Here is a 27,330-nt window from a genome sequence, read left to right as displayed (position 1 = left end):
AAATGAACCAGCACAGTCGGTAACTGAACATCCCATAGTTGTATTTCTCATTGATCAGCTAGTGCACTGTATGCGTTTGTTGCTTGCTGTGGGGTAACCGTGCCATATTAAGTTACAGAAATAAAAACAAATAGTCGAGTTAATTCGACTAGTAAAAACTGTTTTTAGTGATGTATTTAAGGATATGTTCTTTACTATGTTGTGCAATCCTCTTTGGATTTGCGACAGCAGCACAGGTAAGTTACAAATGTTCATCATTCCTACTCGTTCGGGGCCTAAACTTGCTGTCTTAAATCCTGGAGCTCGGTCAAGCCTTCAAGAAGTTTTTTCTTTGGCCAAATCGGTTGCATTGCTGCGGTTTTTTTACACTACGTGAAATATATTTATGTTAATATTCACAAACGCAAATTAATAACAATGACGAGACGTACACGAAAATGTTTACATTGTATCTATCAATAATTCCGATTTTACGGACTGACGGCATTTGCTTTTCAAGAAAAATCATCGTTTTTGCAGATGGTATTTTGTTTACGCAGCTTTACTGATTTTAATTTAATGCCAACTTTTATTAGTCAGCTAAATAAATCATTTTACAAGATCATAAATAAAACTTCTTCCTTTTCTACGAATCATAAATATCGCGAATTTATAGAAAGAATCCTCCAACATTAACAAAAATCAATCAACACACATGTACAAATACAAGGACTTTGTCATTGATAAACATTTTGCATAATTAATTACTTCTAATGAAACATTCCATTAAAACTAAATGAAGCCTCTTGTTACAACCATTGCAAAATTGAAGAGATATTTAAGTGCATACCACATTAATTCCATAAATTAAGCTAACACTAAACGTTTTGACAAAGACTGCTTTTTACGTAATTTAAAATAATCACACTTATAAATTATTTATAAATATAGTAAATGGAAGAAATGATGCGTAAAAACTTGTTTTAAGATTTATATCCAACTTGTTATATTTTGTTTTCATAATTTTTAATTGCAACAATGACATTTAAGAGAAATTAGGGATAATTAAATAGAATTACAAGTTGGAATTGTATGTTAGACATTTTAATTCCGAGAAATTTTTCCTAACGAAGGGTATTCATTTGTAACGTGCATAAATATTCTTATTTAATTTCCGCAGTCTGGAAATGTATATTTAAAATTAAAGCAAATTGTGATGCTGTAAAATCTGTCAAAAGAGGTTTTAATGATGTATCGCAAGGGAGATCATAACAAACACCCTCTGTTAAGATTTTCACCTTTGTAGGTAATTTACTTATCTCTTCTATTCCACTAATTTGCTTTTAAGAGAAATTTGGGTGAGGTTTGTTAATTTGAGATGTAATGTACTGGTGGTTCGTGGTATTTAAACTCCGCGATTCATTTTTGCACAATCTGATTTTCGTGACTAAAGTAAAGAAATTGTTTTCATTTCTATTAATACATCAAGGAGTGTTCTCGTATAGACACAATTATTCATACACTCTGATTAAATCATTTTATTTTCTTTCTCAAATGATACAGTTTTGCATGAGACTATGTGGATCGCTTTAGATTTGTCTCAGCAAAATCGGTGGCCACCTATCTTTGTCACGGATTTGTATTATTTTTCGGGAAAATACGCCTAGAACCCTTTAGCGAAGGTTTTTTGTTAGAAATACGTATCATGATTTTTGTGAGAAGTTCAGGTTTCGTCGTCAATGGAGATTTTACAGCTATTGGCGATGAGATAAATATCCATAACAGGTCGTGTCGTTACTTTATTGATAGCAAACCAAAAACCGCATTAAATAAATATGTTTTTCACTCAAAACCTTTTCGCTGTTCTGAGAGAAAACTGTATTGGTCAGTTTTAAAATCGGAATGTAGGGGATTTACGGATTATAGTTGAAAAAGTCAGTATTTATTTAGTGCATAAATTGGCGAATTGGCAGTGGAGTAATTTCAGTTTAATGTGGTGGACGATAAAGCATGCTGTCAGGTTGTAATTTAGTTAAATGAATATTTCATCCTATTTATTCATTTATTAAATCGTAATTAAAACGGACTTAACTGCATGGGATAGTTTATTATCACTTTTATGTCAGGCTCCTGTAGTTAGCATTAAGCTTAATAAATTCGATTAGCATCGATAATGCATATTTATTACTAAAATCTGTGTTATCTCATGTTGGGATATTTATTACGAATTTTAAGTGTTTTGTGATTAAATAAATCGGGAAGGGATCATCGAATATATTGTTTATTTATACTGAATACCAGATTATTGTTTATAGATTGTTAAACCTATGTTGGCTGCATTCAATTTAGTCACACCTTTGTTGATTTTATCCCCTTGAATCGGGGTGAAGTCAATTTAAAAAAAATCATAATTGCTTACGTAACACATTTACCATTAAAATTGTTTCATTAAAATGAAAGCGGTGTATGAAGGCTATTTTTGCATCAATGAATATTTTAGCAGTACCGTGTCAGTTCAGGTCATAAATAATTCGAATGTGTCCATCCTGTAACAATTAAAACTTTTATTAAAATTGAATTGTTTTTAACTAAGTGATAAATCCATAATTTGTTAATATTTTTTGATTTATGCGATACGTTGAGAGAGAGATTTTCATTTTTGCTCGGTAATGCCCTTGCTAGAGATTAAAGGAACTTTGTTTCGCCGATGACACTAAGACCCCGCGATTTATCATTATTTTTATTGTTCACTGTACTCTTTTATTATAATCAAGGACATTTGTGTTTCTAAGGTAAAGAACAAAAATTTTGTTAGGGTATAACGAGTGAAACGCTGTTTATTTGTGAGGTATTTTTGGAAATGGTTACTTTAGAATGTGCGGGTGGTATGTTTATTGTTTACTTCTACTGTAACTTTGCTTTTTGGGTGGTTCGAATAAAAATGATCGATACTTCGATTGCGACATTGCTGTCATTTTAACTACAAAGAGTTTTCATTTCCGTTAATACAAGAAATCGTACATTGTTTCTACTGTTGTTGATATTACGTTGTTTTCATACAAGGCGCGGTATCAATTGGATGTTTACTTATTTAGTCACCTAAGTAAGATTCTTGCCAACAAATTTAATTTTTATCAAAAAACTTACTAAAAATGTGATCAAAAATAAGTAGCCTATCTAAAACAAAACAAATGACTCGCAATTCCGGTGATTTTTAAGTGACGCAAGTTTTTTGAAATTAGTTATCTGTATTGGTGTAGACGGACTTTCCCATCCACAAATCTGAATCAATACTTAGTTTGGTTACTGTTCCCGCCGACTCTGTATTTAATAAACAACATATTTGATAGCAATTCATATTGTTTGAAGTGTTATTCATCAATGTCATTTAAAACCAAATTGAAATATAGCAAGTAGTAACAAGCAAATTTACCAATAATGGCAATTTACACAAATAGGATATGCCCTTTTTTCGGTTCTCTTAAGAGTGCTTTGTTGCACTTTGTGTGAATCACCACGTATACTCTTCCTTTATTACGTCACCGCAAAAATATTACCATGGCAGACTATAGTAAATGCTACTTTTCCATTAACAGGAATAGAGAAACCTCAAAGGAGTCTGTGAAGGATTTTTAACTGTCATTTTGTGTCTGGGTGGAAAGCTGTTGAAAGTACCTTCAGCAGCTTATGGAATGGACTTATTATGAAATAAGCATTGAAAAAATGCACTGGTAAAATTGCAATCTTACTGTTCACCAAATTCACAAAATTGTTAGAACATCATATTTATTGCCAACACACACCTTGCTCAAATGAATTATCCTTGTTTTAACATGTAAAACTGGCATTTCTAGATCATATAAAATTTAAACATTATATTATGTATAGGCATTTTTTCACTATTACTTAAAACCAAATAATTGCCATTGAATTATTAATTTCGAATTTGGGAGATATCGATTATTATTATTGGATAACTACGAACGTCATTATTTATAATGACAGCTTTGTTTTATGAACGTTAAATATAATTACAGATTAATAATAAGTTCTATACAGTTTGCATTTTAGTTATTTTTGTGCGTTCAATACGAATTTGACTGTTTTAAAAACAGATGAAAATTATATAAGTTAAAGCAAGAGGATCAAAGGATTTTTTAATTCGTTTGGAATGAATCATTCTTAATTACACTGTCTGTGAATGCACTTTGATATTTTTAAACAACTTCAATGTAGTTTAATTTTTCCAAATACGTACAGTGTAGCCTTGAAAATGGAAGTTAAAATAGGACTCCGGCACCGTCGTGCAAAATAATACGCGAATCGTAAAAAAAATAGATGTTTTAATTCCATGTTTCCAATGATTTTCTTAAACTTTTTGGCATGAATTTCACTGAATTCCACAATGAATAAATTTTAAATTGTGACTAAACTTTACTTCTCGGCTTGTATGAAGTTGTAAAATCTAAATTGACATGGGACATCTTCATACAATCAAAGTGCATTCATTATTTATTTGTTCTGGTTGTGTTTATTCTAATTGCTTTATTTTTCTGATTTCTGGGAATTTTATGACGTTTATATTTTAACTTGTTTATCGTTACAATTTAATAAAAAAATTGTAAATTTACTTTTGAATTTGAAAGAACGGATGCGGATACTGTTAGTCGTTGACGTAAACGGAAGAAACTTATACCTATTTATAAGTGAGTACCTACCGCATATGTAGTATGTACAGACGTAATCATAATGACGCTATGTTCAAAAAATTCTTGTTTATTTATTTTCTTTAAATTGGCTTTGATATTTTGGTTTGGTTTGGTGATGTCAATACGAAATTCCGCAATGTTGCGTATTTTTTCTCAGTTATCTTTCAGAAGTTGTTTATAGGCAGTTTCTTAGAAGTTTATCTAACTGTAATAAGTATTTTACAGTCCGGCCCATGAATTAAATCATTATTTATGTTTTGAATTATTATTTTACACTTTTAACTTATGATCCCAACTATAATTTGATAGCAAATGGCAGATGAGTTTTTATTTCCAAATAATCATCCGCGATAAACTTGTCATTTATAAATAATTCTTACAAATTCGTTGTCATTTTTAAATTTAGGTTGTAAGATAAAATAAATTATTGAATGAATAAAAATTTGCATGTGGATGTCGTAATTTTTGTATGAGGGGGTAAGCAAAGTACCTGTTGCGTGATTAAAAAGTTAAGTTCCGATTAACTTCCTTTATCAAGCACGGAGTGTCATTTACATATAAATGTGTTATTCTCTGATACCAAGTGAAGTTTCTTGAATTTATTAAATATGTTCTACGTGGATGTGATTACTAAAACCGCTCTTTACTGCTTCATATAATTATTATTCCAGAAAGCAATCGATTTAATTAAGAGGCAAATTTAATTTACTTACATTGATGCATTACTAAAGACGGTGGCATTCTTTTAAATTTTATGCTTATTTTAAGATTTTCGTACAAAATTATCATTAAAATGTAACATCATTGTAGCAGTTAAAAAATACAAGATAAAATGTTCAAATAAACGTAAACAGCTCTTGTCACATATCTATTCTGGTTTATCGAATTTTATCAAATTAGGTGAAAAATACATAACGTGATTTTTTTTTTCCAGAAAGAGAAAAATTAAAATGTCCTTAACCCCTTTTTGAATGATAAATTATATGGCTCAAATATATATTTTGAGTAAATTTGTTTAAGCATATTATCTGTTTAAAATAGAGGGTTACCGGTTCGTATGCAAGTACATGGTTCAATGATCTTTAAATATTCTTGAAATCATTTGTTTTCCTCAATTTATTTTTAGTTTTAAGATTTATTTATATTTTTGTGCTCAGGTGAAAGTTTTTTATTTAATAATTGTGACTGTTATTAATGTGTCAAGTCCTAGATTCCCTAATCAGTATAAACGTCAAAGTCAAAGCGAAGTTATTTTCCGTAGGACCATAAAATTTATCATTATTACATTTATCTCTTAGTTTGTTATTTGCTTTGAAATTTGAAATTACCTCCATCTTAGTCGTGGAGATAACTTGCATATTGCAAATTTTGATTGAGAAATGCATTTCCGTACTAGGTGTGTGTTCTTGTGATGGCCGATGGCACATACTTAAAACTACCTGAAAACATGCCCGCGTAGGTCGAACATCCTTACCATTTGTGATGACCTACTAACCGTATATCTCTTAACACCTTACATAAGTTGAACATTCTGTTTACAACAAGGGAACTGTTCGATCTCTTGAAATTTTGTTTAATAAAAGCAAACGTGTGGAAGCAAATATAATTAGTGTGGGTTGATATTAATTTCCTAACGATCATCATTTACCAGATACTCCCTCTATACATCATGCCTCTGCTTGGACCATTTATTTCAACATCATATTACTAGAGATGCTTCCCTTTCAAACTCGATCACCTTAGTTTTATCTTTCCTCTTCCTTTGTTCCCTTCTCATCTTTATCATGAGGCACATAGCAATTTCGTTTTAATTAACTTAATTAAATGTGTGGACGATTTCATATATATAAAATGTAGGTGATATCAGAAAAATATTCGAGCAGGTGGTCCGATATTTTTGAGAAATTTTACCAAATTACCCAATCCGCCCGCCCAATTACATGAACTCATTCTTCTTACATATGGTACCGTCACGTGACTTGACCACATGGAGCTGCAAATGCACATTTTTTACAATAAAAATGTAGCCTACGCCTGCATACATTTCGATGATAGTCGTTGATCATGATGCGGCATTGTATCGGAAAATATCAAAATCTTGCAAAACCGATTCGACAAAACTGATTTTGCAACATGTAAATTACGATTAGAAGTTAAACGTTTTCTATGAATGAATATTTTTTGTTTGATAGTGATTTGTTTTAAAACAATTAAGCATCTAATTTTGGCAATTAACACAGCGTTCCAAGAAATGCTACTTAATTATCCAAATTGACTGATACAATTAATTAATGTAATTATTTTGATACAGGCCACTCATATGATTAGTCATCATTTATGTGAAGCATGATTAAAATATTGCTTTTTGCATTTCGTACTTTCATTTAGAGAAATTATTTTAGTTAAATAAAAAGGAAGCTACAGCGAATTCGATCGAAATCGCGAAATCGTGTTCTATGGTGCATAAAAAACAAATAACCATAAAATTGTTGATTTTGTATACAAATAATAATTTTATTTAAACTAGCAGTCGCTTCCGATTAACAATTAGGCTATTTAATTTAATTTTTATGGTAAATTTTCTTAAATTTGCATTTATTAGAATGAGGCATTTTTCCAATCTGAATATGTTATTACGGTCACGTTTCTACTTAACAATTCTCCACTTAATAACTTAAATTAGCAATAATCGATCGATTAAAGTAATCTCCATAACGAACTAATGTAGTGGTTTATTTATAAAATGGTATATTTTTTAATGTAATCGTCGCTCGAAATATTTCGCCGGCAAGTTTTGTGTATGCATATCTACTAAACTATAAATTACTGGAACACCAATAACCCAGAATTTGAGTGTTGGAACGAAAGATTTGTTCTACAAAAACGCGTGTTTCATGCTTGATATATGAACGTCAGAATTATTGGAGTGGTGCTTATAATTTCAACACGATTATTAGATTTTTTTCTTCGGTTTGTAATAAGTTTCAGGATCGATACATGTATATCCCCCGCTAATGAAATTTTAAATTCTTTATTAATTTGTAAATCCGTTTTTGAGATGTAATTTAATCAATCTTTTGGCTGTTCTAAAGAGAAGATGATGTGACATCCTAAAGAATATAAAATTTCGTATCTAGTTCGTGGTGGTTGTAACGGCTTAAACTTTTCTCATCAGCACATTTTTGACGCAATTTTGTTTGATCTAATGGAACTACAATGGATGAAAAATCGTAAAACTTATAATGGCATGAACATAACGGTCATTATTAATTTAATAAATCTGTTAATTTGTTTCAAATCAGATGTAATCACTAACGTAATTAATTTGTTAGTAGAACTGTTGTTAACAATTTAAATCCAAAAAATGTGTTAACGAGTTTATTCTGTCAAATTAATCTTAAATTATTCAGATACAGTAGTTATGATGTAATGTTTTTTTTATTATATAAATAAGCATCCGCGGGAAGTCATGTTCTGGGTGTTATTTACGTTTGAAAAAGCATCGACAATTTGCATATTGTCTGATCTAGGGAAAGTTAATAATAACAATTGTAAATCTTCAAGATCAAATAAAATGTAATCTAACGTTTTTGATTGTCATACTTAACTGCACATACGGTACATTCTGACGACCACTATTCATACTTTATTTGAAGTTTGTCAAGAATTTAGTACGGTTTAATATTTTACAAATTTGCATTTGGCGGTTGGGTGAAAAATCTGATTTAAATACAATCACATTCTGAATAATTAAATAAAAATTTGTTCAAATCGATTTGTTTCGGAGTTACGAAAAGTAAAATCGTTCCGATTTTTGTTTCTTTTTTTCTTTCCAAAGTAAAATAGATTATGTTAGTAATTTTACGCGTAAAATGTACATACTTTGAGGAAATAATTAGAAATAAGCCAGGTAAACGGTATGGTGCATTAAAAAGGTTTAATTTTGAATAATTCAGAAGACGTGATGAAAATTCATTTACGAATAACTTCAGACTTTATGTTTGAAATTTAAGAGTACTTGGAGTCTATTTTTTGTTTAATGGTAATCTGGCAAAAAATCGTAGTTAGTGATTTTCAAAATATTTATGATTTCGTATCTCGCAGATTTTGATGTGTTTGGAATAGAAATTTGCTGTAAGGATGTTTATCTACAGAGAAGCTATTAATTTCATTGTCTGTTTAAGTTTGGATTATTAACAGAATTACGTTAGTTTATGTTCCGTGACTTCGATTTTATTAAATGTTTAACTAGTCAGAGATCAGTTGTCGAAGTGTTTTAGTTTAATTACAAAGTTGGGACCCAGCTTTCCACCCTGTCATCGGAAAATTTCTTGGAACACACTTTGAAAGTAAATTTATCGATGATTATAATCAACGGAAATTACACACAAACTTTTACCGAAGTACGTATTTACCGAGACTTGTACTTATTCTTCCAAACCGAGGTTAATGAAATTTAATTTTCTCGACGATTTGTTCATCTCTTTTAATCAATGATAGCGGTAATTAATGTCAGTCTATTGTCATTTCGAATAATCTTTAAGGCAACGTCGAATATATTCGTTGAAAATTTACATAAAAGACGTAATATGATTTAAACTTGTTTCTCAGTTCATGTAAATTTTCATTGCCGTTGAAAACGAGACAAGCAAGGTAATCGAAAGTATTTTTATCGAGTGAATTCCCAATTTGCATAACACCACTTCAAAAAAATTTCTCTACCCATTTTTCGTCCCTAAACTTCAAAAAATACAAATCGCAAGAGACTCAACAACATAACAAATCGAGTTTAAGTAATCCCAAGTGATCTTGATACCGATCGTAAATTTTCTGTATGGCTAAAATGTTATTTCCATTCCCTGTTCTCTTAAAATATATAATTAATGCAAATGGATAGGTGTACAATGTGGAAATTTTCAGACTACTGGAAACTGAAATAAATTTGCAGTTTAAATACCATTACTGTTGGAATTGGAGCTATGACATAAAACCCACCGGTTTATGCATTTTATCCATGCAAAACCCTCCTTTTGCAACTTTGTTGCTTTAAACATTGAATTTTTTCATCTTAATCCACATGGCTTAAGAATGAATCATGAAACTGTAACACAACTAGTCTAAATAAAGATGATTTTAAACCATATGGAACACTTTTTATTTCACTATGACTAGTGTAATGGTAAACAAAATGGCGAGATAATTTTAGAAAAAATTATACGTATGTACCATTACCATTGGTTAAACATAACACCGTGTACATACATATAATCTAAACTCGGATCCTTTTTAATTCCTCACAAATTATTTCGTAATGTGTGGTTTGAAAGGGTTATCCTTGCTGTAAATTACAACTGTGTTTAATTAAAACCGGGCCTTCTGATTAATGGCTACCAGAATCGTCTTAAGATATCTTGAGAGATATAGGGGTTACAAGGAAATCTCGCCGAAAATTAGATCTTATTTCAGAGCTTTCGAACTCCGCGAAAGTGGATTAACAACAAACATCTGGACACAAAACATAGTAAAAAACTAAATTAACGTCAATTTCAAGAAAATTTAATAATTTCTGAAGGAATTTTAATTTTGACAAGATTATTTGTTGTAGGGAAAATATAAAGAGAAATACACACCGTGGATTGCGTACATTACAAGGGTTCTGAAAATTTTATAAAGTATTTAATATAAGTACGTATTTTTAATCTCGTCTTGGAAATTGTTTTTCATAAAAGTTTGACAGACTTGAAAAAGTTTTGCTTTGTGATTCAGTATTTGTTTGCCAGTGGAAATATTACAATTGCAGACAGATTTTTCGGTTTTAATTTGTAAAGAATTCTAAGTAGGCATTTTAATTATTTCATAAAAGGAGTATTTCATTTCGATAAGCATGATAATAGAAATTGTCTGAAGTTCAAGACTACGTATCTAAATAATGTTTCATTTTCTGGAAGTTTATACGTCCCAAGTTAGACTCTTAATTCCAACTCTAATAAAATGCAAGATTCAAAATTATATATATTTTTTGATTTAGTGGTTGGAGAATTTCAGTAATAATAAAAACGTTATTGGTTTTTATCGTTTTATTTAATTCACAACCGCATTTTTCCATTTTAAAAAGTAATGAAACTTTTTATGAAGTTGTCCAACCGAAATGATAAAATAGATTCGACGTCGCAAATTGAAATCGACAGCCGCACCCGTGAACTCCAATAACATTTTCATTTTGTTTACTTACTTTTATAACGTTGATTGTAACAATTTTTACGTAATTTCTATTTATTTTATATTATTAGCGAGAGATAGAGCAATCTTTTAATTAATATTATCTCTATGTTATTGTTACCATCATCATAAAGACTCCTTATTATCAGAAACTAATCTCATTCTATTCTTATATACCACTCAATACAACATACGTTTTATTTTCAAAGGCCACGTTTAAAGAGCATTTTGAGTAAACGTTTTTATTTCAACTCATAAAAATCAAAATTTTTATAAATATCATTTTGTTGTTGATTTTAGTTTTATGGTTTGTGTTGGCTATCCTGGAACGTTTTATGAATATCAATCATTTCAGTTTCAGATTTTTTACCCTGAATTGAATGAAATGCAAAACTGGAATTTTTAAACATTTTCATTTTATCACCTGTGATGAGATTTGTCAAAAGCTTTTTAAAATAGTATTGAAACAAAATTAAAGCCTTATGTGAAATGTATATCTTTTGTTGTTTTAAAAACAAGTGAAAAATTGATTTTATTTATTTCTTCTTCATTTTCGGAGTCGAGATTCTCACGATTGTAAAATGTGACCAATACAAGTATCGGTTTGCAAGTTAGTTGTAATTAATTCTGAAACCAATTACACTTGTTACAACACTAACTCGTGTCAGTTTCAGCTAACCTTGTTCCACCAAGTTTTAATCTTATTTTATTCGTGACAAATGCTCGAATTTGTTACTGTAATGCAACCTCCATAAATGGTTTGTCTTAAACATTTGTCACAAAATGAAATCATCCTTGGTTGTCGCAAAACATTCGTGAGCATTCAGTCATAAATAATAGTTTCCGAAGAGAAACAAATGCATCTTTTGACAAACTTTAGAAAAATGTAAAAAGCAGGTAGCAAACACAAGCAGGTAATAGACTGTCATAAAATAACGGGAGGTACTCGAATTAGGGTCCAATGGTTAGTCAAAATTCTTCAGCTGTCGAGTATTGCATCTTTGTTTTTTTAAAAGATTCGTTCACAAAGACGAGACAAACCTTAGGTACAGTTGCGTCCAATAAAAAAATTATAATTTTTCATATAATCACATGTTGCACGTAAGGTGCGTAGTATCTTCCCACTTGGATTAGATCAGATAGTTGACGTTTACATAAAACATAGATAAATATTTACCCAGAGATAGAATGTGGGACTGATATAATTGTAGATTTTTTACAAAACGATTTTGCTCTATTAAAATTATTTATGTAGTAATTCCTGTCGCGTATTTATTTCGCATCACGTGATTAATTACCAAAAGAGCTTCAATTATATCAAAACTTTTAATCAAATTATGATTATAACAATGGAATTTTCACAAACAAGCTTACGATATAAGATGGCAAGACAAAAGAAAGTCTCTGATTATATAATGCCCCATCTTGAATTCACCTTTAGCAAATGAAACATGTATCAGTTCAACCAACGTTAAAATCTTTCCGTATATTTAATCGGATTTGAGTTTTAATCTTTTGGGTGCTTAGAAGTATTAAATGAGAGTCCACGAAATAAAATGCACCGATCTGAAACGTAGTCTTGAAACAGAGTGAAACCAACAATGCCACTTCCTGTCCAAAATGTCATTATAAAATATTTTTGATAGTTGCAAGCTGGACAAAAATGGTTCTATTGTTTAATATGTATGATGACACATCCGAATCAGTAGTGTAAATTGAAATGAGCACAGTCAAGAGTTGTAGCCACAAATATTTTCTAACCTTGACAGACAATATTTGAACATTTGCATTAAGTATATTTACTTAATTAAAGCAATCTATTGATTGCTTGAATTAGAGTAAAAATTCGTTTTTTCTTCTGGAAATAATAGTCTTCGTTTATATTGTAATACAGTGTCAAGATAATATTTTATTGTAGATTATAAATATCGCTCACACTTATGTACATACCCTCTATCAACTTCAAGGAGTAGTTTTGCAACGCATTTTCAATTCGACGACATCAAAACATGTAAATAAAAGTTGATTCAGTGTCTAAAACTTCCATAAACATGCAATACACTTAAAGGAGATTTTTCCTCAGTAAACATAAAAATCTTGGTATAAAAGTTTTAACTTGGCAATAAAAAACACTCATTCATCGCACATTCAGGTGGATTTTATTCAAAACTTGAATAAAAAATCCTTTTCCATTGCTCTTTTTTTATTTAGAAACTGATGTTCTTTTATCACCATGTATATGACAGTTTAATTGTCGCTTCAAGCGGAGCTCTTTTATATGTTTGCACGGTCAAAATCAGATACATTTCTTCACCCCCTTTCACTCAAATTCTTTTATTCAAAATGAACACGACATGAAAAATTTTACAAAATATAGGTAAAATTCTCATTCGACACGATGGCGAATTTTCGCCTAAATCGATAGATGTTATCGCTTCTATTTTATCAAGTTAGACATCGGATGTAGCTTGCGCCTTCGACTCAATATTTTAACAGAGTGAAATATTAAAAAATAGAAAACGCTGATGTTACATTTCATCGTCGTTAATTTTTCAATCCGTCTACCAGACAGTTATTTTATTTTATCAATTTTGAAGTTTTTTAATCACTAATCAGATTTGAAGCGGTTTGGCAAGAGGAACAGTGATATCTTCTTATAAAAAAAAAATAGTTGTTGTGTTTGAAACACACAACAAAATTTATTTTCCTGGAAACGTACCAACTCTGTAAACTAATTCCACTCCAGGTCACAAAATAAAATTTTATTGCCACGCCAAAATATCTATTTGAACAATAAAATGCAGACGTTTTCGAATGAAAATTTGGGTACTTCACCCTTATATAATTCAGGTACTACTATATCAGTTATAAATGTTAATAAAGTCAGTCCCGAATAGAGGCTTTTAAATAAATAAAATTCAATTTGCGCACTGCCTATTTATTTAAAATTGTAAGAAAAATGGGTAACGGTTTCAGTAGTGCTAGAGCCGTTGAATTTCAAAACCTGATAATGTTTCTAACATTGTCCTCTGTGATTATTCTTTAATTAATAGTCAAACAAAAAATTACTCATATGGATGTTTCTGCAAAAAGTTTTTAAAATAAAGAGAAACGATTGTGCTTAACACATATTATTATTATCATTATTATTATTATTATTATTGTTGTTAGCCTTACAACATGTTGACTTTGTTATAATGCTGTTATTGCTTGAATTACTTTTTTCTCTTCAAACTGTTTTAGTTTTTTTTATTTCGTTGAGAAGACTTGAAAAACAAAAATTATAATATTTATAATACATATTGAGTGAGTTTGATTATAAGTCTTATGCTGGCGTACTCAGATGCATATTTTGAAAATTGAACAAAAAGCCTAAATTGGCTGGTCCACAATTTAATTAATTATTGTGAGTAAAAAGGTGGATCGTTTTGTGTCATTATCATTTCGAATAATTTCAACAGGTTTTCTGCGTTTTAATTAAATGTTGGTCCCTTGTCGGATCGGCGCTATTTCATACATTATCATATCATCAACACAATGAATTCTGTTGATATTCCCCATTCGGAATCCTCGGTAGCAAAGGTAGAACTAATTACTCCCGTTGTCACTAGATTACCCCAAACAACGACATCGCTTTGTACGACCCGTATCACTCTTCTTTTTTGTCTTTTATTTTCACTGATCGCTCGAATCGGAAATTCTCAACGTGTCAGCTTTTACATTCACTGACTTAACTAGAAATACTTGAAGTTTTCAAAAGTACATGTCACAGAGTTGAGTTCCTACAAGGTCTAGTTCTAATGTTATCCCCCCTAACATTCCAGCTTTGGAATGGACAATGCGATACATAAATTCCGTCGGTTCACTTGAATTTCCAAATTCGATAATAAGTTTTACTCATGATAGCCTCACATGAATCAGAAAATCGGAATCAAGTAGCAAATTAGAATTAATTTATTTCCAGAGATGCCGCTTTTAGATTCGGAACCACTTTTGCGGTTAGACGACGAACCGCAAAAGATTTACTACTCTTATTAACTTCCGTTATTGACTTGAAGAAATTTGATTCTCATTTGTCATTTCTGACATAAATATTAGAATGTTTGTTCTATTATGAAGCTCTGATTTACTTGAAAAATATTTGCGCTTCTTGCTTGGTTTATTCTAAACGACCCAAATTTATGACTTTCACAGTGTAAAAAATATTTGTTGGAAATAGAAATATTGAAATATTCGTGTATTGTTACATACATACAAATGGAAGTGTCGGTCATTTGTTATCGTGCATGAGGAATTTTTTCACTGTTTGTTTAGGAAATATCTAATCGATTTAGATCAACAATTAGATCCAACAATTAGATCTATTACTTGGGTCGAAAAATCAATGTTTAAATAAATACTTTCGTAATGTGGAAATTGTTGTGACATGATAAGTTGAGTATTTTCAGGATGAAAAAAAATATTCGTTCAAATTTAATACAATAAATTAATAATTCATTGAACATAATTCATGATAATGAGAGTGTTGGTAATACAAAATGTTTTACAATTTTTCAATAGTATATCAAAAAACAAGTGTCACAAACACTTTCATTATTGTGATGCGAGTCACGAGTGGCGTTGGTTATAGAGTATTACAATTAGAGATTGTAACACGGTTTTTTTATCTTTTTTCTATTGAGCGCTCTTTAAATTGAATTTATTATTATATTTGACAGTTAAAATTGATGACATTTGAGTATGCGGTACCCAAATCGCTTGAGAATAGTTCAAATTGCATTAGTTTCGGCAAAATAGCAAGTAGTTCGCATTTGCGTAGCGTGATGGCGTGCACTTCTTTTTCCTAACCTAACCACGCCACTCAGATTTATAGGTTATAATAGGGCCTGTAATTTATCAGTTTTCCAGTATATTTGCGTGGTTTTGTAATGGAATATCAGTTTTCTTGGTGTATCAGGAATATTCTAATCATGTATGTAAATAAACAATAAATACGTCTGTAGATATAAATGTAATTAAAGACGATTCATTATTTGTTGTTGGATAGCTAAGTGTTGTAAAATTAAACTTGGCAATGTTAAAAACAAATATATATAGACTGATTTTACTGTATTAATGAATACATGAATACAGTTGAATAAATATGCAATTATCCATATCTCTAATAATTATGTGTTTTTTCCACCAAAGGAAAGAAAGAAAAAAAGAAGCAGAAAAGAGAGCCTTTTAAGGATATTCTTCGAAAGAGTTGGTATCTATGCCTTGAGGGAAACATTGCGGAACAATATCCCAAAAAATGAAGTTTGTTTGTGGTGTATATTTTTTTAAACACCAGCTGGAAAAATTATATTTTTTTTTACAACAGGTAAAATACTAATAACTCATGTAATTTATCATTTTACAAATTAGTTTTTGAAAACAGGGTGTGATGTGGTGCTTCCTTCTAAGCAACAAGCTCAAAAATTGTTGATTTAGATAGAAGAGTTTTTATTATTATTGAAAAATGGTCTTGGAAAAACCTTACAGTGGAACACTTATAATAAATAAGGTGTGGCTGTTTTTTGCCTAAAGGCAAAAATGATGTGCAGCGGGCCTACATTTTTATTATTAAAAATCATAATTGGTCCTAAAGGTAAAATAATTATGTTATCTATAAACAAATTTAAAAAAATAGAGTTTTTAGAAATTTTCCACAAGTGTGAAGCGTTGGAATTTTTTTATTAGGGTGTTGTTCCTTGTAAAACGTTTTTCACACAAAACAGCAGGCTCAAAAATTGTTGAAGTAAGTCTTTTTAATTAATTTAAAAAGCTCATTTTTTTTAAATAAAACGTTGTAGAGAAAAATAAATAGGGAACGAGGTCATAGTGTTAATCTATTTGATTTATTGATACCCGAAGGGTAGTTAAAAATGAGAAGAGTCCACACTGATCAGTATTTAGAAGACATGGTGGTGTCTGCTTCTTGTAAAAATAGATAAGATAATTCGATGAGAAAACGTTTTCCAAATTAAAGTTAGGTACAATGACAAAAAAAGAAAACTGACATTTATTCAGTATGAAAGGAGAAATATACTTGCGACAAGTAAAATAATTATACCGTTTATCTATTTGTTTTGATTTTATACATTAGTTTTAGAAAGATGATCCATCTTCCCTTAAATATTTAAAGTGAAGGAGAACGTTTTATATTCGTTTGTCTCAAAATGGTCGCGCTGTTCCATGTAAAACACGTTTTTCTTACAAAAACTATCGAAACAAACAGGTAAAATAGACCATTAATTTATCGTTATATCCTTAAGGAAGGAAGACTGCCTTAAGGCATGTGTTTTTAATTAAAATATAAAAAAATAAGTTCAGAAATGTACAAAAAAATACTGTGAATTTTTCTACCTAAATTCTAGTTTTTCGAAACGTGGAAAAACTTCTACGGCACAGTATATGGCAAATATAGGAAGTTTGGTGGTGTATGTTCCTTGTAAAAATATGTAATTTTTAAGCAACAGGCTCGGAAACTTGACAGGTAAAAATTCGTTGTTTGTTGTATAATTCAATATATTAGAATTTTTGAAATTAGGGTTTTTCCTCCACTATGAAAGTGAAGAACGTTTTATATTCGTTTGTCTCAAAAAGGTTGTGCTGATTGTTTTAAAATAGGAAGCACTAAAGTAGGTAAAATAATACCATTCATTTATTTGCTTAATTATTACATACATTAAAGGATGTTTCGGAAGAAGGGAAGATCTGTGAAATAGTGTTAGGCTGTGGCTGCTTGCCGAAAGGCAAAAATTAGAATTTTTGAAGTTAGGGTTTTTCCTCCCCTATGAAAGTGAAGAACGTCTTATATTCGTTTGTCTCAAAAAGGTTGTGCTGTTTGTTTTAAAATAGGAAGCACGAAAGTAGGTAAATTAATACCATTAATTTATTTGCTTAATTATTACATATATAAAGGATGTTTCCGGAGAAGGGAAGATTTGTGAAATAGTGTTAGGCTGTGGCTGCTTGCCGAAAGGCAAAAATTGGCACTAGCCTATTTTGTATTTGCATTATATAAGTATTGCAGTAGGCAGGTACTTTTACCTAATTATTTAATTATTCCGCTAATATTTATGTTTTATTGTTCCAATTTAAAGGCATTTTTTAGAAATGGGAAAAATTTGAAAATGGAAGACCTACTGTAGGACAGTATATATTGTAGTTGCTCCGCTGGGAGGTAAAAATTGGCAAGAAGCCAGATTTTATGCTTTTATTACATAAACATACAGTATTAAAAATACAGTAGGTGAAATAATTATCCTATTAACGTAGGCATTTTTTAGGACTAGGAAAAGCTGAAAATGGAAGCTGGAAATGCAAATGGAAAAATTAGCAGTAGCCTCATTTTGTATTTCTTTTTAGCGAAACTAAAAACTAAAATTCGGAATTCTTTCGAAAAAAATGCTCTAATAATTAAAACAACTTCTTTAAAATAATAATTAATGTTAATATTTTTGTATGAAATATATAATGAAATATAATAGAATATAATAATAAAAGACTGGGTAACTGTCTCTGGAAATGAATCTCCAAAACATATCGGGTCTAGAAAGAAGAAAAAAAATCTAGCGTATCTTGACTTCATTATAAACAGTAGTAAGTAATTAATGATTTACTTCTTACACTAATATAAAAATGAAAAAGAGCTGTTTTTGAAAGCCATTTAAGATATCTTTCAACAGAGCGGTGTCCACTTCTTGTGAAAAACGTCTTTTAGTAAAACTTATGCCAGAACTGAAGACGTATGAAAATTTTCTTTAGTACGAGGCAAAATTCTGGGATGTTCTTGGAAGATTAAATACAGCATGCATTGTAAATATAAAAAGACGACATGCATAAAACCCACAGCATTAATATAATCTTTTAAAGAAGAATATAAAATTGCAAAAGACACCGTTGCCGTTGCCCAAATTGAAAGGTTTGTATGTGTGTCCTGCTGAAAACAAGGGTCGTGCAACTGTAGCAAAAAGTGTCGAATCTTACTGTTAATTCAGTCTTCCGACTAAACGGGACCATGGTTGAGTTTGATTCCGTCTTAAATATGATGTAAGATATAGTATATATATTCTATGCGTATTTTATTTTTTACGTGATAAAAAAGAGAAAGATTCACATAATTAGAAACTGAATCCTAGAAAAAATCGTTCTAGTAAGAAACAAGCGTCTGGAAATAAGGAAAAACCTTGTGAAATTGTCAATGTAAACGGTCTCCTAAAAAATAATTTAATTTTTGAAATGACAATTCAAATATGTAAAAATGAAAGAGAAATAAATTGTCTTTTATAAAAACAAACGCTGCATTGTCATATTGTGAACACTGATAAAATAGTACAAATTTAATGGCTCTTACTGCACTTAAAATATTAATGGAACAGGCAGGTAAATCATACCATTAATTTATCTAATTGTAGTTGATTATCCAAATTAAAAGGGTGGCTTGGAAACGTGGGAAATTGTGTAACTGTTTGAAAATAGTTTCCAAAACATGATGATGAAGTGCGAATTTTTCTTTAATAATAATTTTTGTGGGGTGTATATTTTATCATTTATTTATTGGTATACAAATTAAATACTTTGAAAATAATACTTAAAATACGTGTGTAAAGTATGTCTTTTTAACAAAGCAGTCCAAAACTATTAAATATGGAAATGTATCGTAAAAATAAAAGAATGTAAATTTATCGCTTCTGAAGAGATAGTGCTTACGCAGTAAACAGATGTTTTTCCAATTAGTGGAATAATTGGTTGTCAGTGGTTTTGTTTTGTTATACAAAAATTGCACATAGTACGGCCCTGTTAGGGGTAAAGCGAACGGATGCTGCAAAAGCAGCGCAGACAATTATTGATTAGTCCTGCCTTCTGGCCGCCATTCGCACCTCATCCTGCAGTATTGCTAAGGTTGTAACGGGGAAAACAGTCATATTTAGAAAATTTGTCCTTAAAATTATCTTCAGTTAGAAATAACTGCATCAAGTGAGTAACAACATTAAATATCTTTCGATATTTATTGCTCACGATGTGTTTTCTAATGATTTTTCTTTTGGTTTGATGTCAAGCAGCACCCGATTAAAACAAATAAGTCACTGATGAATTAGTTCCGGGAGATAAATTGGCCACAAGGTGCCGCCCGATGCACGTTTCATTTGTTTTGGTCTCAGAATTGGTTTTTGACAGTTGTTTTTTTATTGTAGGGCAGCGGTCCGCGCAACAGTGACATTACATTCACCGACGATGCCGACATCGAAGGAAGCGGGATCGGCGAGGTGACCCATGACCTGGAATCGAGCGGGTCTGGGTTCGGACCAGACGACGAAGACACGCCTTTAAAACCACAAGTTACGTTTAATTCGAGTGAGTTTCCTTAGTTGGTGATATTTCCATCAGTAATTTTCCTTTTCTAGATGTGCATTCTGATCCAGATAGCGGCTTCCCGAGGAACAACCTCGACACCTCAGACCGCGACGTGATCGTCGAGCAAAGACCGAAGATCGAATCTGAGCCAGCACCACCGAGCCCCACCAATAATCCGGAAGTGACCATGAACCGAAAAACGGAAGACCGCCATACCTCATTCTTTGCTCAACCGGGAATTTTGGCGGGTGAGTTTTTGGGAATGCTGGGGGGATTTTTGATTCGAATTGTGACTTGTTTCAGCTGTTATTGGTGGCGCAGTGGTCGGTCTTTTGTGCGCTATATTAGTGGTGATGTTCATCGTGTATAGGATGCGTAAAAAAGACGAAGGCTCGTACGCTTTAGGTGAACCGAAACAATCGCCAACAACTACTTCATATAGTAGGGGAAACAATAAGGAGTTCTACGCCTGAAAGTAGTGTTTTAATTAGGGACTGACTTAACGTAACGATCTGCGGTGGGTTAGCCTGAAGGACACGCTAGGGACTGAATCTCTGATTGTAGTGCAGCTTCATGTCAAATAACGTTTACAAACCATACTCATTAATAAAACGCACATTTTAATAATAATCTGACGCGTTTGGATACGTAACTGTCTTTTTTTTCTCAGTAATTTTTTTCAGTAAATTTATTTTTTATAAAACTATTGAGGAATTTTTAATAAGATTCGGTCTAATGCAAAAACTGCCAATGACGTGAGTGAACAGCTAATGTGTAATGGGGTTCATTGTTTCTAAAATAAATGTCTGAAAGTTGTTAGTTCATTCATCGCATTTACAGTGGAATGTGTATATATAAATGTATCAAACAAACAAAAACACTAAATGTTTTTCGTCCATTTTTATCTTTTGGGTGTATAGTACAAAGTAACAAACAGCTTTTCGTTACACTTAAATTCATGTCATTTTATATTACTTTGACTGGGAATGCATGATATTATTGTCTTTATCGTACTATATGCTCAAACTATACTTAAAGGTACCTATTTAATATAGTAATAATTAAAGTAATAAAAGAAATGACTAAATAACCCACATAGAAATTAGTAATGAACGATGGATTGATATGTAACGCAGGATTTTGCATATGCTCATAGAAAAACAGTTGATTGAACTTTGTTACATTCCTCTTTCATAAGAAAAAAACTTGTTACGATATTGTAGCTTTTACTTTTATTATTTAATTATATTTATAATGATGAGCTTTGTAACTTCCTGCAGTGGAAATGGAAAAGTCAGCATTGGGAAGTAACTGCCGACTTTTCCATTTTCTTTTTTGCCAATACATGTTGCTCTGCAGGTCACATAGTGTAAATATAATAGTAGGCATTGCAGCTATTAAGAATGATAATTATATAGTTTACAATATACACCAGCACTGCATACTATTATACATAATTATAACATAATTAATTTGTTTTTATATTTATTTAACCATTTATGTTGTTTCGGGAGAAATATTATATAATGTGAATTATATATCTTTACTACTTCAATAACATTTTTTATTATACATGATATAGCTCTTCAATAACAATTGTATAGTATTGAATAGAATAAATGAAACAAGTATGTATGCACGATGTTATAAGTAGGTTTAATAATAACATTCAATGTAAATAAACTTGGTGTGAACCTGAAACAGTGACTGCAAATACCATTATTAAACCTACTTAGGAAATATCAGGTCTGTTTTGAAATAGCATATGTGCGCATTTTTGAGTTTAAATTGTAACTTTGGATTTCAGTGGTAGCAACATCATGTTTACATACTCAAATGTGTACAATCCAGTTGTAAATAAAAGAAATCTGAATATTGGTCTCTCCTTTTACCGATTATTTATCACCTCTACAAGAAAACCCGTTTTTAACTGTTTATTTTGTCATAAACCTCCATAAAAAGCAAGGTATGAAAGAAAACACGCACGTGAGCAGAATCAAAGTGTAAAGTAAGTAAGTACATCCTTGTCCAAACAGTGGAGTGCAATAATAAAAAAAGAAAAAAATTTACAAAAACCATGATAGACCAATCAATTTTGTAATAATCAAAATGCATAAACCTCATTTTGAATTGAACTTTCAGATTTTCAAAACTTCCAAAAAACGAAGTTAGCACAACTAATTCAAAGTTAATTGATATATAGCGCCTTTAATTGGTTGAACAATAAACTTGTTGTAGAAATTGGTTTACAAAATTCTGGAAATTACTATTTCGTTTACAGATTTCTGTAAATTATTACAGGTTACAGAAACTGATAATAATTTGTAGAATTCTTTAAATTGTTACAAATTACAAAATTCTTTAAATTCTGTTACAGATTTACAGAATTTTGTAAATTACTATTTACCACGGACTAGGAAATGAAAGAAGAATTTTAAGGGTTTTATTTTTTTCTATATGAAGGGTACAGGTCCATAAGGGGCTATGTCACAAATTCTTCGTTTTGCGTACGACTGAATTTAAATTTGAAAACTGCTTTTTTTTTTAAATGGTTTAAATTTTAGAAAGTTTGTTGATTCAAGGATTTACTTAGGGTATTTACTTAGAACACTAGACGAAAAGTAAACTTTTATTTGAAGAAAAGAACACAAAATTAAGAAATTATGTTTTAAACTACCAAAAATAAATGTCTAAAAGGAGTTAGTCTAGTCTATTGTATTATAAGTGAAACATTTTATAATAATAGATATTACTAATTTTTGGTAATGTTTTCGAAAAATGTGTGCTTCAACACCGCGGAATCTCTTTAAGTCTTGCAGGCACTTAAACTTTTTGGCAATGATTGGTATCACACCTAAAAATATATTTTTCATGAATTTCGCTGACGATCATGAAAAATGTTGTTTAATACACGTGCACTGTCTTAATAATTTGACAGCGCCCTTGTATCGAAAATAACTATTTAAAAGGTTTAAAATTCAACAGCATATTATTATTATTGTACTAGAGTAGGAGTATGCACAAGTATGCACAAATTCATTTGGTAGTAAAAGAGGTCATTTACATTTTCTTTTTTTTTTCCTTCACTATTGCTGAGTTTCATGTTCCATTATAGGACTCTCTATAAAATAGTAGTCTGGAATGATTCTGCCGAAATTCTAGTTCCCGAATCGGGCGGGAACTAAACGGGCATTTCTTTGCATAATCTAAGCTGGTATATTAAAAAAGTTGGTCCATGCTCTAAAGTAAGATTGATCAACTTCCACAACATCAAAAGGAGTCCATTACAATTATTTTCAGGTTCCATTAATATTTTTATTTTATTATACAATACTAAACACAAAATGAAAATACTAATGTCAGATGCACTGAAACATCTACTGTCACTTTAGATGGGACACGAGATTAAACCACGTCTTATTTATAAGGACTTGGCCCCTTTTGGACATGGTTAACATGGACTTGACACCATGTGGCGTTGTATGCAAAAACGAAAACTTATATTTGCTAGGCGCTTGTCGCCTTCCGGTCGTGTATGAATATATAGGCGCACTCTTCATGAAAAATGCTACAAGATGGCAGCATTGGTTTACTATACGTAATTTTTGGACTTGCCCGCTTTTGGACCTGTACCCTTCATGTGTTATGGACGATGTGGCACTTTCTTACTACCGCAGGTTAAAAGGGCATTAAAAATTTTACAAAATAAAAAATTGCGAACAAAACCTAGTACAGGGAAGGGGTCGACGGCAAAGAGATTAAATAAAGTATAATTTTATTTATAATAATTGTGCCTAGTTTTTAAAAAGATCATGGGTGGTTTAGAGTTTACTTCCTTTATTTTATTCAATATGTAAAGAATAACCAAAACTGAACTGGTCCGCTGTGATTCTATAGCAAATAGCGACGAATTTAATAGCTTTACCTACTTATCCTGTGTCCTATAATCCCGTTTTCGAAGGAATCAAGTATGTCCACATTAAAAAAGAAATAAATTTTTGGAAGCAACGGCGCACAGTGGTCTGAGAGCGGCAAAAACCCAGACTTTAGGGCCTATTCTGTAAACAAAGGTACCTTTAAATTTAAATATATAAACCCCCAAATTTAAATAAGCTATTCTGTATGCATAAAATTAAATGCTCATTTAAAAATATATCTTTTAAACGGACCCTTTAAAATATTCGGCTTTCATCGTATTAAATAGAGGAAATGTTATTATTTTGTTATAAATGAACTATTTTTGCTGGTTTTAAATGATGAGCCGACTACGAAAAAATGTCAAGCCAGTTTTATTTGTCATTTTCCGTAAAAAACGTTCAAAATGCTTAAAGAAAGATTGGCACAAATGACGAAAGCGCAGAAAAAGGTGCACATAAAGTATGCACATTTTAGATCAAACTCATTCTAAAGAATCCAAAATAAGAAAATTCAGAAAAGACAAAAAAAATCATTGTTGAGCCTCAGTTTGCAGACATAGCAAGAAATCGAAAACAAAAATGTTTTCGAGAAAATTATTACAATAACGAGTCAGTCTTAGCTGAGCTCTCGTACGAATCACTTGCCCGAATAAATTATAACTTATTATTTGGTGGTTTTGTGCGAAATCGTGTTGAAATGGGGGTGTGTTGTTTCGTGTGTCTAATAGACATTTAATAGTGCGCGATTTTTAAAATTTCGAGTGATTAGTGAGTGCCAATGGGGGTAATGGAGAAGACAATCGTGCTACAAGGATCKGGATTAAAGGGTAAGTCAACAATACCTTTTGATTTTTTAAAGAAATTACACTTATTAAATTGTATTTAAAATTTTCAATTAATTTAAAAACAAATTGAACTAATTTTGAATTTCTTTTATTTCAGTAAGTCCGTTCTATGAAGATGAGGGGAATAGCTACAAATGGTAGCAGAAGAAGATGCCATTTAAGGTCAGTGCATTTTAATTTTTTATTTTTTTGTTTATTGCAAAGTGATGTGTGCGAAACTCGGTGGATTAAAGGGTAAGTCAAAAATAACTTTAACTTTAATAATTCTTTTTAGAAAACTTACACTTGTTAAATTTAATTTTATATTTTTAACTCATTTAATAACACATTGAACTGATTTTGTGTTTCTTTATTTTCAGTAGGTCCGTGTAAGAAGCAGAGCCTAATTGCTACTAAAGGTAGCTGATGATGATGTTATAAATGTTAGTGCATTTAATTTTTTTGTTTATTACAAAGTGAACTGTGTGAATTTGTGATTTTTGAGTGCAACAGTGAATTATTTGTCAGAAAATGAAAATAATTATCTGGCAAATGGATTATTCTTCTTTTGCCGGGTCAAATAATAATAATAAAATAAGTGAAGTGAAGTGTTAATTTGTGATTTTTACAATAAAAAGAATTTACAAAAAAAAAGTCTAAAATAAATCGTGCGCGAATGTGAATTGGTAGCACTGCATTCCCAAAAATTACAACCGCCAATCTTAAACTCAGCGAAGCAGGACAATTTCAAATTCTAAGTTGTATTAATACAATAATTGGTTCATTAGAAACCTTTAATCGATTTTTTAATCGATACTTTGTTTTTTAATTAGCGTTGGTGACGATTATATTACCAAAATTCGAAAACACCAACCTGACACAACAAAGACTATTTCATAAAAACAAATAAATAAACCATATAGTTTATAATGCACGATGTGTAACACTCCTACCACTGATTTGCATTTTTCTATACTGACGACTGACGTTTGTTTTCTTTATTATTTTAAATGCTATACCCACAAAGTAAAAAAATTAAGCATTTAAAGGTGAAAAATAAAGGGGGTATTTAAAATTTTAACAGGAAAGATACATACAGAATAGCAACGAAATATTAAATGTGATTTAAAATTTTAAACAACCTTTAAAATTGTTTGTATGTATACAGAATAGGCCCTATTGTAGGTAATCCAAAAATTTTAATTTGTTACTTTTGTATGTAAAAGATAAGTAATTAAATATATTTAAAGAGTTTAAGTACCAAAAACCTCCATATTAATTTATCTAAAACCATGAGAAGTCATCACACAATAAATAAGCATATTTTCACGATCGCTTGGTTAAAACCTGAAGACATATTTTGTATGTGATTTGCTGAGTTTTGCAAAATTGATCCAGTTGTATTAGGTTCATGTACATGAAAAAAAAAATTCAAATAAATTTGGAAACAAGTTTGTTTAATAATTTCGTGAACACCAAATTTTTGTAAAATCAAAAACGTGTATTGATTTTGCGCCAACATGTGCCAAACTTATTGGAAACTGTTCTTAACACTCTGTGTTAACGATTAAAACAAAAATCAGCTGCGGAAACCTGCGAGTTTACGAGTTTCTAATTCTTTGAAGTAAGGTAGATTAGAAACAAGCAAGTTTTTTTTTATTGTAAATGGTAATTCAAACACTATTTTTTTTAGTTTAGTAAATATGTATGCAGTGGTAAAAATAATTTTAATTGTTTAAAGCTCTATTGGTATTACCACGTGTTCTCATATTGAATTAACAACCATAACATTAAAAGGGTTGTTCGCAAAATGTTATTTTTAGTCTAGATTGAATGAAAAAGCCTAAAATTCTATACAAAACTAGTTCTTCAGGTGTCTTATTTAATATAAAGATTTTTTGAACTTTTTGCCGTTTTCATGCTAGTTTCGACCACTGTGCGGCGTGTAGATTCGCATTACTATCGCAATATTTCAGAAAGAACCCGACTGGTCCGCGTCGTCTCTTATGTTTGCGCACTCTAGTATATAATATTAATTCCAATCTAAATTTGGTAAATTTTTAGCCCGTTTTAGCAACTAATATATAGTTGGTAATATCATTCATTGTATTTCTTTTACATAATATTTAAGAAATCTGTATCGATTCCAAAATATGGGTGAGAGCAAAGGAATGTCATGTGCAGTAAAAAATTTGCACTTCATCTTTTTAAAGACGTTTTAGTAACGTTAGTTATTTAACTCCGTCTAATTAGACGGAGATGAAACACGCTGAAACTCAAATTGAACAGTCTAAGTGA

At 30.7% G+C, this 27,330-nt stretch overlaps 1 protein-coding gene across 1 annotated transcript; it reads left to right on the top strand.

Moving 5' to 3' along the window:
- The first annotated feature begins 54 nt into the window (after window positions 1-54).
- Window positions 55-22,164, top strand: LOC123006587 (syndecan). The gene is made up of 4 exons (XM_044401175.1): window positions 55-236; window positions 20,132-20,291; window positions 20,342-20,539; window positions 20,595-22,164. Exons 1-4 carry the CDS (start codon window positions 171-173, stop codon window positions 20,762-20,764), a joined length of 594 nt encoding a protein of 197 aa, XP_044257110.1. The 5' UTR covers window positions 55-170; the 3' UTR covers window positions 20,765-22,164.
- Window positions 22,165-27,330: the final 5,166 nt, after the last annotated feature.

This window comes from Tribolium madens, unplaced genomic scaffold (genome assembly GCF_015345945.1).
Source record: "Tribolium madens isolate multiple individuals breed KSU strain unplaced genomic scaffold, Tmad_KSU_1.1 Scaffold_2;HRSCAF=44;Tcas5.2_LGX, whole genome shotgun sequence".
Classification (NCBI taxonomy): domain Eukaryota; kingdom Metazoa; phylum Arthropoda; class Insecta; order Coleoptera; family Tenebrionidae; genus Tribolium; species Tribolium madens.
This window is presented reverse-complemented; position numbering and strand designations above follow the sequence as displayed.